This window comes from Melanaphis sacchari, unplaced genomic scaffold, assembly GCF_002803265.2.
Source record: "Melanaphis sacchari strain LSU unplaced genomic scaffold, SCAv2.0 Contig212_pilon_pilon, whole genome shotgun sequence".
NCBI lineage: Eukaryota > Metazoa > Arthropoda > Insecta > Hemiptera > Aphididae > Melanaphis > Melanaphis sacchari.
In genome coordinates this window covers 523,094-540,919 of record NW_020271059.1, presented here as the reverse complement: position 1 = coordinate 540,919, position 17,826 = coordinate 523,094, and the positions used below count along the sequence as shown (strand labels likewise).

General features: G+C 27.4%; 1 protein-coding gene across 1 annotated transcript; it reads right to left on the bottom strand.

Moving 5' to 3' along the window:
• Nucleotides 1–3,307: 3,307 nt before the first annotated feature.
• On the bottom strand, nt 3,308–7,397 carry LOC112593904 (zinc finger MYM-type protein 1-like). Its single transcript, XM_025338491.1, has 6 exons — nt 7,188–7,397; nt 5,086–5,169; nt 4,783–4,885; nt 3,955–4,611; nt 3,517–3,858; nt 3,308–3,444 (listed from the first exon to the last, which is right to left on the bottom strand). Exons 1-6 carry the CDS (start codon nt 7,395–7,397, stop codon nt 3,308–3,310), a joined length of 1,533 nt encoding a protein of 510 aa, XP_025194276.1.
• Between the last annotated feature and the right edge of the window lie 10,429 nt (nt 7,398–17,826).

The window sequence follows — 17,826 nt, the reverse complement described above, 5'->3', positions numbered from 1 at the left end:
TTTCACAATGCTCGAACATGATGTTATTCATCCAAAATCTGAACAAAGAAAACCTCAGGTTATAATGTATTAAAACAGTGTAAAAGATGGCGTAAATTGCGTTGATAAAATAAAGGACGAATACTTTGTGACCAGAATCAATTGCAGATGGTCACTAACTATTTTTCTCTCTATTTAATAAATATGTAGGAGGTATAAATAGCTGAATAATTTTTCAAGAAAACTATGGGATTTATATACATAGTCGAGAATTTCTAAAATCCTTGGAAAAAGAATTGACAAAACCGTTTATGTGGAACGCTTACAGTTGCCTACTTTGCGTACGTGTATTCGACATAGAATAATGAAATTGACTGGTCACACCACGATAGTAAATGTGGTCTTTGAACGTTCAAATACTAAAAATCGTCCGAAATGTGTATTTTGTCCTAAAAGGAAAAATCAGAAGACTGTGGTAAGGAAATATATTAAGAATACAATAATAATATGGTATATAAGTAATCATCGTTTGTAAGTAATATATTGTTTACCAAGTGCGTAATATGTAGCATGCCAATATGCAAAGAACACACCACGAACACATGCGTATCTTGCCGTAACGACAAAAATGAATCAAATATTTCAAAAACTGAATTAATTTAATAAATATTACATTCCCATTAATATTAAGATTTTAATGAATTTTTATAGCATTGTATGTACAAATATGTTTTTTGAATAAAATTGCAGTGATTTATTTTTATTTGGTAAATTATTAATTCTACATTAGAAATATACCGTACTTTTTAATTTGATCAAACAAATAATAATATTATAAAAAATAAAGTCTCAGCACGACGATCATAGTGTCGTAATCGTGTTCAAAATTAAGTGTATGCCAACGACGGATTATCAGTTATTTCCAATCAATGATTATCATAGACACATATACGCCAATTGTGTAAGCATTGTAGGGAGGTAGTGAAATTTGAAAACCTGTAATTAAAGGTCGATTCTTTGAAAGTTGGATCGCGGAGATCACCGGCCTATTTTCGTGTCATAAACTATAGTTGGTTCATTCTTAGCGTTTCCCTGTGTTAGCATGTATTATAAAATTGCCATTATCGTATTAACTATTACGATCCATGCCAAAAAAAGAATGGATTTGCATCCATTGTTAATTTACAAGGTAAAATTATATTAATTTATATAGTGATTAATTTTTTATTATCACTCATAATGTTATACAACCCTTTAAAATGATTGTAACCCATAATTATTTATGAAACCTATTATTGAATTTTTGAAAAATGACTGATTTATCATCAAAAACTGGTGTAACAACTGTTATTAATTAACGTCATACATAGGTTAATGATTATATTTTTATAGAAGTTTTTAGTTTTTCTATATTATGCCAAGAGGACATTATAAACTATAAAATATTATTAACATAAAGTTCAGCTTTTTTACCATATTTACAAATTTTCTTATAGCTGGTTTTAATGGAAATAAATTATCTCGACTTATATGTATTTGATCTAATTAAAATTAATGTTAAAGCCACATTGGCTCCATAGTTTGGATAATTACCCAACGATGCAGCGTTCCAACGATGACTGGTTCATTATTTTTACACCTCAAAGCCTAGGAGAGCTTCAATCAATTCATATTTGGCATGACAATTACGGAACAAATCCAGATTGGTACTGTCAAGAAATCATAGTAACAGAAATACGTAGTAATAAAATTTGGGTATTTGAAGTCGAACGATGGTTTTCAATTCGTGAGCCTACGAAAAATATTGAACACACAATTCACATCTCAAAATCACAAAACAAATGGACAAAAAAAACAAGAAAAAACGTTGAAATGGAAATACGAGAGAATCATTTGTGGGCCAGTGTGTTTATACGGTAGATATTGATTTTCTTGACAATAATAATACGTATGACTAACACAAAACTGTAAACGCAATATAATATTATATATGTTAGATTTAGGGTGGCTAATAAACATAAAAGTAATTTATACAGTTATGTTAATTAATATAATATTTGAACCATAGGCGTGACTAGACTTCATTTACAGAGGCAGCATATTCACTAAACGGCCCAAAAATTTTTTTTTATATTCAAATTTTCCTTAACAATCATAATAATTAAATGGTCTAGACTCTTGATCATAAAATTATTTAGGATAAGTGTTATTAATATAATAATTATAATATAATATTATTGTACATATTTATACATATATAATAATTATTAGAAAATTATTTTATAAAACTAAGCCATTTATTATATTATCAATATAACGCAGGAGTGCAGGACATTAAAAATTTACAAGGAATATATTTATACAATATGCATATATATTATTATTAAAGAGCAAGTCTTCTTTTTTGTGAAAAAGTTTTAAATTCATCAATAATGTCATCTATATCTATATCAGATACTAATTTTTGCTCAATGAATAAAAATAGCAATGCGTTAAGTCGCTCTTGTCCCATAGTGCTTCTTAATTTATTTTTTATAATAGCCATTTTAGAAAAACTTCTTTCACATCCGCAACAAGTTACTGGTATGACAACAAAGTAAGTTAAACATTTATAAAAATTATTAAAAGTACTTGATCTTCCACCAAACGCTAACCAATCTATCCATTTGTATATACATTTTGATGATGTTCCTTTGGGTGTGTCTTGAATATTGGTTAAAAGTTGTATTTCAATTAGTAATTCATGATTTTTTATATTTAGTAGTTTTTCTAAAATGTATAGTCCAGGAAATTGCACATCTAAATCTAAGTTTACAAGTTTACCAATTATAATTATTAAGTCTGTGGTTTCTTGCTTAAACCTATCATCAATTGCTGATATTAATACATCCAATGTTGGTATAAAAACTGTTACTTTCATTTCATCAAACTTTGTTAGGAAATTATAATTAGATTTAGAAAATTGTACATCATATTTTAATTTGTGTGAAATTTTTCTGTTTTTAACTTCTGGTATTTCAATTTTATGTTCTTTACACATTTTTTCAGTATTTGAAAATATAGTTTGAAATTCTGTAGGTAAGTTTTTAAAAGAATTCAATGAAGATCTTAGTGCTTGTATAAGTGAAACCGCAGTCAGAAGTTCTAGATTTGAAGCTTGTAAAGAGCAACTTACTTTTAATGTCATTTGTAATATTGGCTGCATAAAATTTAAGCAAAAAATAAATTCAAATGTTTTAAGTTGATATATTAGTCCATGACCCTTGGCTCTAATTTCAGGAACTAAGCAGTTAGAAATAATTTCATCTAAAACATCTATTAAAACATTTTAATTGTTCTTAATTGCATTAACTGCTTCTGCGCGACAAGCCCATCTTGTCTGAGAACATGATTTCAATGTTTGTAATTTGACGCCATTTTCTTTGGCAATTTTTTCGAAAATTGCATGCCTTGATGGACTCCCTTCTATAAATGAATATACAAATTGTATGGTTCCTAAAAAATCAAATATGTATTTATTTCTTTTGCATAATTTACTATTAGCACAAACTGCATCAATTAATGTTAAATTAAGACAATGTGCATAGCAATGCACTTGCAAAATGTTTTCATTTTTACGTTTACACTTTGCTTGTACACCATTACTACTACCAGCCATAGTTGCAGCTCCGTCAAAGCATACTGCAACTACGTTACTCCAATCCAATTCAAATTCACAAGTAATAATATCATTCAGTGTATTAAAAATAGATTCTGCATTTACAGAAAACAAACGTTTTAAAGTGATAAATGTCTCAATTGGACGATTTAAAATAATATCAAAATAGCGAAAAACCACAGACAATTGTTCATGATGGCCCACATCACTTGTTTCATCAGCTAGAATTGCAAAATGAGTGTTTTTTAAATTTGATTTAATTTTCTTAATTAGTACATTATGCACAGAATATATAATTTCATTTTGAATTACATTACTTAAATAAATTGCATTTTTTGGGCCATTGTCTAAATGAGACTTTAATGTTACATCATATTTTGATAATAAATAAATTACTTCTAAAAATAGACCTTTTTGATGACTGGTACAAGATTCATCGTGACCACGTAATGGTTTACCACTTTTTGTTAAACAAATAATTACATCGATTAAACGTTTCATCACTTCTCTATTTTTTAACCTCTCATTTTCTTTTTTACTTAATTGCAAAGTCACACTGTTGTCAATTATTTCATCAATTGATTTATTAGAACAATAATGATCCATAGCTGCTATACTGTTTATATGGAACTTAGATAATTGGTGTTTCTTAAATTTTGTTGTTGCCCTATACCAACTATTAAACCCTGTTGTAATAAAAGTTTTTTCAATTTGACCACTATTTTTTTCATGACCATTAAAACACCGACAAGAAAAACAAAAGGCCGCATCAGCAACAGGACTATACTCTAACCAACTATAAAGATCATACCATGACTTTTGAAATGATCGCATAGTACTTCCTTGTAAAGTTTTTGGATATATGTTTAAAATTGGGCGATATGGACCTTGATGAATACGTTCTTTAAATTCAAGACGATTTGTTGGCAATTTAATTGTAGGATCATTTACAATTAAATTTGAAGTTATTGGTACTGAAACATACAAACAAATAAATAAAAATTATAAATTGTATTATTCTTTAAATTTGTATAGTTTGACTATTTAGTTTTTGGTCGTAGACTCATAGTAATTATTTTAATATACTATATTAAATAATAAATATCAAATAAATAAATAAATTATTAAATATTCATATTAGGTACCTGTTTTATAATCAATAATGTCTGTCTCATGTAATGTAATGATTTCAAAATCAATCTTACTGTTGTCAATATTATCATGATTAGTAGATTGCACATTTTCATTCTATAAATGTATAAAATTGTATTTGTAGATATACGATTCATAAAATTATAAACATTAAACTCAATGATTATTATCAATTTTCATATTCTGATATTCATATATAATAATATATTATTTATTATAATAGACAATAGTAAATAGATATAAGTGGTTAAATAATAATAAATTATAGAATAATAAAAAAATATTAATCAACTTACTGAAAGATCAACTTCATCACTTTGTACTATTTTATTAGATACATTATCTGTACGATTTGGATCAATATTATAAGCAATTGATTCCTATAATTGACAATTAAAAATTATTATTTTAATATTTATTGGATTAAATGTTAAATTTATATGACTTTTCAATATTAATTATTACTTACTGGATAAAAAATTGGACTAGGACACTAGGATCATCTATTATATTTTCATTTTCATCTTGACTTTTTTTATTTACTAAATTTACCTTATTATTGAATAAATCTTTAATATTATGACACAATTTAGCTGCCTCTATTAATTTAATTTTTTTTTTTTTATTTCGATCTTTAGCAGCTCCTCCCAATTGTTTTTTTATTATTTTTAAAAACATCCATGATACGGCTATACGAGTATACGAGTATAATGATTACAATAAATTTATAACTTTAAAGTTTAAATTACATTAATACTACTCAGCGAAATAAATAACAGAAATACTAAATAATATAATTATGTATGAGCATGAAACAATATTATACATGTGTGCGTTGCGTGTTTCAGTGTTTGTCGCGGACATAAAATATTATATCTGTGCCCTGTGGTGTTTGTTAATTCTATCGAAAATATTATACATAGGAATTTCAAATATACCTCTATTAATGCATTCTAATAATTTTATTTTTACACACATTACGATTAGTCTTATTTTTATATCTAAACGCTCCAAACCTGTAATTCCTCGGAAGAAGTAATGCGCAAGCAGTCCCCTCCGGCCCACTGGGTCATTGATTTAAACAATATAATATGAACTGATTACAGTTTACGATTCTTTTTATATTAGAATAATATGTTAATATGTTATATTTATATACAAATATTGCATTTTTAGCAAGGGAAAAACAATATAAAATATCTAATTGAAATAATATTATAATATTTTTCATTTCATAAATTAAATGAAAATCATCGACCTTTTTAGATATTAAAAGTAGTATTATTATTTTTTTAGTATTATTAAGCAGCTTGTGCTGCCCCTGCTGCCCCCATAGTCACGCCTATGATTTGAACACTATGAATATGAAATTATTATTTAATTAATTTACAATATTCAAAAATGTATACAGTAAAACTCGCTAAAGACGTTTTCCCGCATTAAACGCTGTTTTCCATCAGTTCCTAAACAATTCTTAAACTTATCATTGTAAATATAACTTGTTAAGACATTTAATTTTTCTCTATTTAATCGAATAAGATGCTCTTTTGTTTCGCAGAAAACGATACATTTTAGAAATTGTGAGATATTAAAATAGGAATTAATTATAAATGTTGAGTTATGTTAAAATAGAAAACTTCTTTACTTGAACATATTTTTATAACCACAAACAAAAATAAATACTTTTATTAATGTAATAATATAAATTAAAAATAAGAATACAGTATAAATCATTTATAATGGCATATTGGGTGTAATGACCTTAGATTGAAGGTCCCGGCAAAACTCTTATACCGTGTATCCTCTTCATGCACAAAATTATGGTTTTATAGAAAAACAATTGTATCTATGTTAAATTGCCTGAAAAATCATAAAACAAATAATGAAAAAAAAAATCCTACATCAACCCTTCAACGATTTTTAAGGGTTGAAACAATTGGTATCATATGATACATCTGTGCCGAAATGGACCAGAAAAAAAATAGCTCAAGTTTATCAATGAATATTTTTAATAACAGTCTGAATTATCTTATACAGATACTAGAACAATAAAATACAAGTATAACATTCAAAGTTAATAAAATAACATGATATTTTAGTAAAATATTAAAATACATAAAAAAAATAAATATTTAAATAATAAAATAAAAATAATTTTTATAAGAATTTCTTTTACACTTATGAATTAAAAAATATGTTGTATAGACATAACAAAAAATAATAAACTAAAAACAATATTTATAGGAAATTCAATCTCAAATGTTCACTGTGTTTTGGTATACCAACTTTCCATACACACTGAGCAAAAAGAGAAATCGCATTTTTTACATAAATACCTAGTTCAGGAAATGTAATTATTATTGTGACATTTTGATGCTTGTTTTTTCATTGTCTTTACAGGATAATGGTTTATACCATCATCATATTGTTCTTCAGGCACTGTAACTTTGATCTTCTTTCTTTTTTTTGGTGGGGTTGGTGTCTGTGTAAGTGACTTTCTTCCTATTTTAGGCCCACTATATCTACCAATTCGAAACATTGTCCAAACTATTGATGCTTTGAAATTAAGAAGTGGAATATCCTGCATTTTCCTCTGTATGGTATCCATGAATTGATAATACTTACATTTAAAAAATGAAAAAAACTCTGAGATACCATTTTTTATTTTTAAATCCATGGGGGTAATGGGCAATCATATGGTCTATTAGGTCCACACCACCTGTGAATTTATTGTATTCGTGTATACTATAAAGTCTACTAACTTAAATTCTATTTCTATCTTTCCTGTCATAATGCATTGTTGTATCTTCAGGTATAACTCCTTTATATGTGAATATTGTATGTACCAATTTGGTATTTTTCAAACGAACTACTGTTATGTTATCATCTGAAATAGCAATAGAACAAAACCTCTTTCCAGCAATTTATCAGAAACCAAATTATTTTCAATACCATGTACTCTATTAATTCTAAGTTTTTCTAAGACATAAATATATTTAACATTAATAAAGTTAAAATAAAATATACAAATTTTTAAATAAAATTTTATGTATACACCTACCTTGACTGCACAGTAGTATCATATAATACCATGTATAATCGTGTGTATTACGAAGTAAGATTAATATAAAATCATTAAAACTATACCTATATAATATAATTCTTTATAACATTTCTAAACTAATAAGTATTAAAAAATAGTTAAACAACAGTTATAAATTAATAAAACTTAACAACAGACATAACAAAAATCGTGTTTTTTCATATTAACGTATTATGATTTTTCAAATATTGATAATATAAAGTGTGTAATATGAGGGACATCGAATATTTCACGGAAGAAAAACTATATAATACGTTGATTATCAGTTTATACAATTAATTGTAAATAATTGTGTAATTTAAATCATTTTACCGCCATAATATGTTATGGTATCATATACCTACATGCATGAGGAGGGTATATTAATTTATATTGATTATTATGACGGATGTTATGACAATTATTTCTGGTTATATTGAAAAAATCTTTTATTTATAATGACTGCCTTATCGAAGGTAGGTACTATTACAACAAAAAATACCAATAATTCCGTTGTTGTTTCGTCCTCAGTTTATTTTAATTTTATCGTCAGTGTACGAGTAATCGTCGTGCAGTTAACTGTGTTTTGTATTGGTGTGTTGAATTTTGTGAAATTTTAAAATCAGCAAACGAAAGCAATTCTCAATTGGAGAACAATTTAATGTCATTTTTTGTTTTAAAAAAGTGAAAAAGTCCAACATGGCTAATGAAATAAGCATAGGTAACTCTATGATTTTTAACATATGGAAAGTTTGAGACAAAATCGATCTAGTTTAAAAACAAAGAATTATCAGTTAAGAAACTTCAAAATTGTACATATACGGATTTAGACACTATTTAATTACGATTATTTAAAAATCAAAGAAATCTACGCATTTCAATTAATGCACAACAGAAAGCCGATGAATTAGCTAAAGGCCTTGGTAAGTATAATTTTAATTGTTCTACTGGTTCGATTCAAAGATTTATATCAAGGCATACTGTTGTGTTTTCAATATTAAGCGGAGAATCAAATTCAGTCAGCGCTGAAATAACACAAAATTGGATCGAAAAGTATGGCCTAAATTACGTAAAGATACATTGATGACCAAAATTTTAGAATGCAGATAAAACTAAATTTTTTTACAAAATTCTTTCTAACTGAAAATTAAAATTTAAAGGAGAAAAATATTCAGGTGGTAAAATTTCTAAAAAACGTCCAACTGTCTTAGTTTCAGCAAGTATGACTAGCAGGGGCGTGCCCAGGATTTCTTTTTGGAGATGGTTTAATTTAACCTTAAAGTTTTAAAGTTAAACTTCAATACTTAGAACAATATATCATTCAAATAAATGTAAGTATATACTGTATTAATAAAAAAAAATTTAATTAAAATTTGTTTAGTCAAAAATAAATTAATAAATTAGTTACTTATAAAATAAAGTCTACGAATATAAAGTACGCAGAAATGTACTAAAGAAAATAAAACCCAAAGATCGTCAAATATTGTATTATTTTTTATTAATTATTATATTATCGGATTTTCCCATAATATTATGTTAATGTATATTTTTTATTTTGTAAATATCATTAAGTTGAAAAAAATAAGCCAGTCAATTTGGGGGTGGTTTGAACCCCCAAAACCACCTCTTTGGCACGCCCCTGATGACTAGTAAAAACAATGAAACTGTTCATAATTAAAAAATTCTATAATCCATAATGTTTTAAGAACATCAAAAATGATTCTACCGGTATCATACTATGAATAAAACTTCAAAGCTTCTATCCATGGTTTTCAATTGCTTACAATAAATACTTATATAATTTAAGTGTTTATACACAACATTAAATTTGTAATAAGCTTATATAAAAAAAATGTATGTACTTACTAGCTGAGTCAATATAAATTATACAAGAAGACAACAATAAAATTTGTCCAAAACAGACACCTCAACAATTCTGAGCAAACTGAACACAATAGTTGAATAGTTTAAATTTCGACCGTAGTACGGTTTAATATTATCAGGGTATCATTAATTGTTATTATTAATAAGATTATTAGTTATTGGCAATTAAATTAACCTATTTACACTTACCTATTAAATTTTAAAATAAAATCTAATGCGGGAATAAAATTAGTTCTTGGTTGAATAAAAATAAATTGCGTAAAATGAATATTACTACGAAACCAGTATTTTAATTTATGTTTATAACTATTAAATAATTGGAAATTAATTATTTCTTTTAATGATATATTATATAATATAACTTTTTGCTTTATGTATTGCTAATAGTATTTCATATATTTTGTTAACTGTTATATATTGTTTTGTGTTATCGAATTATTTATTTATCGTTTTCCATTATAATTACGTTATTTTAATCATTTTTTTTGTCAAATATAACGTTATTATAACGTTTGCAAGCCCTGATAAATTTATTTATTTTTTTAAATAAATTTAATAGAAAAAGTAATTATAATCTATACTATATATAAGAGAAAGTATACTTTACCAATAATCAACGTACAGCCAAAACTACCGTACGGATTTATTTGAAATTTTCAGGATATGTACTTATTACTATGTATAGGCCCAAGAAAGATTTTCGAAACTCCTATGAGTTAAGATTTAGAGACAAAACTGAGTTACACCGTGGCGCCCTAGCAGATAAAATATAAATATACAAATATCGATAATAGTAGGGCTTGAAATGTCAAAATGAAGCTATGTAACTAGGTTACAAAATAAAACAAATATAAATACAAATCTAAATCATGTGGCTAATTCATTATCATGCCGAGAGCGCAAACTCGAATGTATAACAGAAGGCAACAAAATAACACACCAGAACGTTCTCAAACACTTGCACAGGAGCAACTTGAAACGCTTTGAGTATGAATCAGCGTTTAATTATCAATCCGAGATTGGTTATTTAAATATTAAAGCGCTTCAAATTGGACAAATGACTATATTATGTCCTAAGTGCTATGCAAAAATGGAAAGATGAAACCCAAGACTTTGCTGCGCTGACGGTAAAGTGTTTTACCACATGGATCTTCAGACCAATTATAAGTTTAATTGATAATTCTCACCACTCAAAACATCTTTGTAATAACAGTTACATCAACAGATGATGTATTCATTATCCACAAGAATTTCCTCTCTTTCTCCTTCATTTCTCCTCATAAACCTCCTCAACCACCGAACTATGTAACGGTACAAGATTACAAATAAAATCGTTGGGAAATATATATTATAGAAGCGTAATTTTAGGGCCAGCGAAGGAGAAAGATGTTATTCCAGAATTCCCATGATTCCTCTGACTACTCTTTTCAAACGGCTTCAATTCCGTTAAAGGTTCTTTGCCAATACCATAAAGAAAAATTATTTAAAATTGAAGAATTTCAATCCGTTTTCATTAACCGTTTTTATATTTACTGCGATCACATTAAACAAAATATTTGAATAAAATTCTACATATAGTCCGAAGCAAAAAACAACCAATCACGAGGCGAAGCTGTGAACTATATCTATTGATACAGTTACATCAACGATGATGCTATTCATTATCCAAAATTTCACCTTTTCCTTCGATTTCCTCTAAACCTCCTCAACCACCGAACATGTAACGGTACAAGATTACAAATAAAATCGTTGCGACATAATATTATAGAAGCCGATAATTCTTCAGGGCAGCGAAAGGGAGCATTTATTCGCGAATTCCCATGATTCCTCATGATAATTTCCATAATGACTTACCGTTTTTCAAACGCTTAATCCGGTTAAAGTTTTTGCAATACCATAAACAAAGCGCAAGGTCAAACATTCAAGTACGTTGGCGTAGATCTTCGTACAGAGTGCTTACATGGGCATATACGTGGCATTTCTCGAACTGGGACCCGAATCATCTTATGATTTTAATTTCAACAGAAATATAACAAAACATCATATACTGTAGTCTTATAAAATTCTTATTTAATTTTTTTTTCTTCAACTTCAATAAAGTTCTTTATCAACCATAAATAATTATTTTTTATCTTTATTACTTTATCATTTATAACATGAAAATTTCAATCCGTTTTCATTAACCGTTTTATATTTACTTGCCGATCACATTAAACAATAATATTTGATAAAAATTCATATCATGGTCGAAGGCAAATAAAAACCAATCACGGGCGAAGCTGTGACAGGTCGTAGTTAATTTATAAATATTACTTATTAAATTATGTTTAATAATAAATATATGTAAAGCTCAACATTTTAATCACTTAATTTTGTTTTCAATTCTCACAGATGTTCTTCTTAAAACGTTTTAGAAAGTTGATTCCTTGAAGACCGTCTAAAGTGAAAATTTACTGTATTTAATAAAAGTAAGATTTACAACACATACAAACAGAATAAAAGCATTAAGACTTCTCACTTTAACTTTGTAGGAGACATTTAACAGAGTACCTACTTTTAACTCGAGCACACACACACACTCATTTCACCAGGATAACATCTAACGTTCTAAGTTTAACCTTCAAATATATAATATTATATGATATGTTATTTTAAAAATTAATAATATTTTATCAATCGTCATTTAATTTTCACACAACAGTTCATCCGAGGTCTCCTATAACTCGATGCCAGAGCTTAGATGTTTATTCGTGTGCACTATGTTATATTACTGTTATCGAGTATGATGTTTACGAAAAGTTCACAGTAATAATGATAATTAAGACACACATAATAATTATTAATTGTTACATATTTGGCACCCTGTTTAGTGAAGATAAACTTTAAAATTAATGGTGAAATCAAAGATTATATATAGCCATACAAAGTAATAATAATACAGTTCTTATTAACGATCAGTACACAAATGTTTTCGGTAAAATAAATCATAAATTATTTAGAGTTTATTTAAATAAAATATATTTTATTTAAAGTATGTACAGAAAAGTGTAGACTAGTTCAGTTGAATAAGATAACGTACAATACGGGACCGTAAAAGGCAAACACCCGATAATGAATGATTGTGCGTAGTATATTAGATTATTTTCATGAACAAATAATTTTATTTAATTAAATTCAAGAGAATCACTTTGAAAAAGCGTTTGGTTTTATCATTGGGCGTTTGGTTGAAAATAATTATACTATTCAGTTCATAAGAATTATTACAGAACATGTCATCGGAATTATGGTTTATAATTGGATGGCACGTATAACTATATAAATGATTTGAGAGTAATGAAGTTATATAATACTAATCGTTTGCGTAATAATGGCTATTAAAAATAAAAATATGTTCAATAGGACTTGTTGCGTTATAGCTATAATAACGGCATTTTCATAATTCTATATGGCTTAAAATTTGGTCGAGTGAAAAGCCCTGTTGGTTTATTGCCGATAATAATTGAATTTTCATGAATTGTGTCGTCACCGTTTAAGATTATATTGATGGAGCGTGTTGCAACATATTATTCAAGAACAGTGGTGTGTTTACTGTCGGTTTAATTGAAGTTTTGTATACTATATTATTTTTCTAGGACCAACTTATGACGTTTAGGCATAATTTGACGTTATGCAGGTATAGGAAGAAACGCGAACGTTTTTACAAGATGTCATATGTAGAGCGATTAGAAATCACCGAAGACGAATATTTTAAGAACCACTGACCAGAAAACCGGTAGTTAAGATGCAAAAGTTCCTACTGTAAGTATTAGTAGTTGTCACTAATCGATAATTTCACTATACAAAGATTTAGAGAATGGAGAAACCTAATAGCTGACCGGTAAATAACGCTATAACAGAGATGGAATCATTTGCTGGTTTTGATATTAACATCTTTAGTTTCATAATCAGAAAGTATTGTTGTAAAATGATAAATATAGAGAAACCAAATTAGTCCGCATACTGAACATTTGAAGATCAAACAATCGACAAATTACTTTAGACAGTAGACTTGTGTCTCTTTTTCTTATAGTTAATTAATTGAGTTTTGTCTTTGCAGTTTAAAATGTCTTATTGTTTAATTTGCTAAAACTATTACATCTATTGAACTATGCCAGTTTTGGCATCCCACTTAACGACACGATGGATACAACAAAATGTACTTACGATAAATTAGCGTTTGATTTATAATGATTTTGATTGTCTACTCAAAGACAACAAAGAGGATGGTTTGGCTTATACAACAGTAGGTTGATCGGCGGAGGTGGGGTAGATTCCAGACAAAACGAATAAATATAACGGAGAGATTGACCACGGGAATTACATGTCGATGGACAGACACAACAGTACAACTATATCACAATCCGTGGACGTACCAAACCGACTCACCATGAAAACTTTATTTTGTGGTATTTACTAAAAATACAATAAAATCACCTGTTAACACAATGATGGAAACTTTGAGGAAATTTTTATCCATTACAAATAATAAACATACCACCTTAGCAAATGGTTGAACCTGAATCTATACGTTCACTTAAATCGCTAATTCCAGTCGTTGTATGTTTTCAAAGATAAAAGAATCACACTGTGCATAATTGATAGATGTTGTTATGAGTTTGTGCTTATTACAAAAGTAAATGGTTTAACGTGAAATACCTGCTGCAGAAATCGATGGCATCGAACAACGTTCCAGGCAGGTTACGAACTGCATGGTTGGTGGTTTAACAATGGAAATTGACTATCGACAACTTATGAAACAAAATGGTTAGACACGTGAGGGTCAGACAATTTTATGTGAGATTTCAGATCTACTCAATTCGCTGGCGTGGATTTAATAACTGTGATCGAAATACGCGTAATCACTGCCTGCGGGCTTGCGTATACAATTATTACTGACGTGAGGAATTTCGGACTACTAACGTGGTATGATATTTTTGTCAACAATTCACTTATTATAACTACTTATATAAATTTTGGAAAAATAGTTAAAACATCGGATTTATGGTTTTTGTGAAAACTAATTTTCAGTTTGTTGCAAATACAACATTGCACATAAAAATAAACATATATTTTACACTTTTTGCCCGAAAACAACTTATTAAATTATAAAATAATATAAAACATTAACGTCTCTGCATCTAAAATATGTGAATAATAATAAAAATAGTTTCTTATATGATAATACCTTTTATCACAGTGATAATTAAAATATAGTAATAAATAAAATCTACTTAAAAATACGACAATTAATAAAATAATAAAGAAAATAGCAATAAGATAGATGAAACCACCTATGTATGAAATTTCAAAACAATCTTTGGTTCTTGCAACACACATGATAGAGTTGCACTTGGTAATTATTGAAATATGTGAATCTTTGCATGGTGGAACTCTTGCAGCGTTCTTTAGCCGTGGTCTTGGTAAATGACCAATGTTATCAGTTCCTCGTATATCCTTGGTGCTGAATGTTGTGTCTAGTTCTATTTACCTTTTCTGGAGCTCTAATGAGTAGACTTTTTCCTCTTGTTGGTGTACATAATCTAGTACTAGTTAGTGAAGAATCCTATTCGCCTCCAATCTGCTACAAATGTTTTTATTGGATGATTTTTCAAACTTACCAATCTTTGTATAAAGCCGCTGGTTTACTATGATACATCAATAAGATGATACCACAGTCTAATATATCATTACGTGAGCGAGTTTAATTTGTATCTGCCTAGTGTCCTATTAAGCCATTAGCCACACCCCCTATAAACGATTGTATTCTTAACTACAAAAGGATAATTTACATTACTGAGTTTTACTTCGTCGATCATAACGTTTATTAAATTTTCGGTTCACATCCAGCATATGTAGATAACAAAGTTACAATTTTTATCTTTCCAAGCTGTAATTGATAATGGTGTTGACTTAGACAAACTTATCCTTTCTGCAATAAACCCGTTTTATTTTTATTATTTTTCATCCGTAACCGATTTTTGGAACTCTATTTTCGAAGTGTACCTAGAGCCAATATCCCCTGTTAAAAGATTACACATCAATGGGACTGAATTATAATAGTTATCAAAGTATAACCGGTAGTTTTATTATTTGGAATATTTTAGTTAAACGAGATCGCCACATTACCACTAGCACCAATATCAATATCATCATTTAGACAAAATTTTGGATCGTCTTATTAGTCGGTATAAATTTCTATTATGTACCTTTAAGTCGCATAATACAAATAATTTATAACCTCATTTATGAGTTTATTAGGTATGTATTGTTTAACATACTTTAGCTTTTTGTTGAACATATATGTTCATCATATATAGGTCGAATAGTTACATCCATAGGTCCCGAATTTAAAATAGCTACACTAGTTAGGTCCCAGATTTTATAGGTACCTATACTAGTTAGATTCTAGATTTTATAGGTACTACTATTAGTTCTGAATTATTTAGGTATTACACTAGTTCCTGAATATATTTTAGTAAGTATTACACTATACTACATTTTATTCCATTTAACAGACTTAGACCATCTATGATCTATTTAGACCACAGTATGGTTAGAAATGTTTTTACATTTTTAAATATTAAAATTTTAAGAACCAAGTATGTTAATATAATTATATAATTTAAATATAGCCATATAGGTGTAAGTGAAAAATATTAATATGTTAAAATAACTATATAATATAAATAAAATAAAATAATATTTTGAAATATCATTTAGTTGTTGGTAAAATATATACGACATTAATTTTACAAAATCAAATCGATTTATTATTCCTGCATAATTTTTGTTCATATTGCTATTATAAATTTTGCATTAGTAAATGCAGTTTTTTTTACTTATGCAATTTTATTTTAATATAAGTATCAATTTTACGTTTTAAAATTTAGGACTGATAAATATTTGTTTGCTGTGTAAAACATAAATTAAATAGAATGGAATGATTTGCAGGAGCCTGTGGTTAGCATTATCGATACATTAAATTCTGAACAAATTGTTGTGAAAATCTCGATTTTCATTAATATAATTATCAAAACATAATCAGTGAATTCTCGAATTCTACTATCATTCAGGTGGATTATTATATCTTCGGTAAACAATACTCAATCTCTTCTGGATATAGGAATGGTAAACCAAAAATATTTAAGATATTTACTTAATTCAAAATCACTTTTATACTTATTTGTTAATCCCAAATTACATTTTCGCAACCAGCTCTGTCCTAAATGAAATCTACACATTTTAATATTTAATTCCAACTATACTGGCAAAATACAATTATAAATAGCTTCTTCAAAGTCTACATAATTGTTTGAGGTAAAATTTCAAATTAAATTTTCGCATTCAATACATAACATCCGAAACGTTTGAATATAGTATTTTTGTTCATTTGGAAGCAGATAAAATAAGTGAAATGTAGTGATTATTATTTATTGTATGTATTGTAAACATTGGCATAAATATTTTTGAGCAACTTTAAATGTGCCATCTACGTAAAATATGTTGTTGTTATACAGCACACACAAATATTTATCAATTCTAGAACTTTTAAAAAACGTAAAAATTGATACTTATGTTAAAATAAGAATTGTAGAAGTAATGAAAAAAAACTGCATTTTACTAAAACAAAAATTATAGCTGGCAATATGAATAAAAAAAAAATGCAGGAATAATAAATTGATTTCATTTTGTAAAATTAATGTCGTATAAAATTTATCAACAAACAAATGATTTTTCAAAAAATATTATTTTATTTTTATTTATATTATATAGTTGTTTTAAAATTTTTAATATTTTTAAAAAAAATTGTAAAAACATTTTTAACCATACTTGTGGTCTAAATAGATCATAGACAGTCTTAAGTCTGTTAAAATGGGAATAAAAATGTTAGTACAGTGTAGTACTTTCCAAAAAATATACAGGAACTAGTGTAATACCTAATATAATTCAGAACTCATCTAGTGTAGTAGGTCCCTATAAAAATTCGGGACCCAACTAGTACATTACCTGTGATTAACTTCTAGTACTCTGG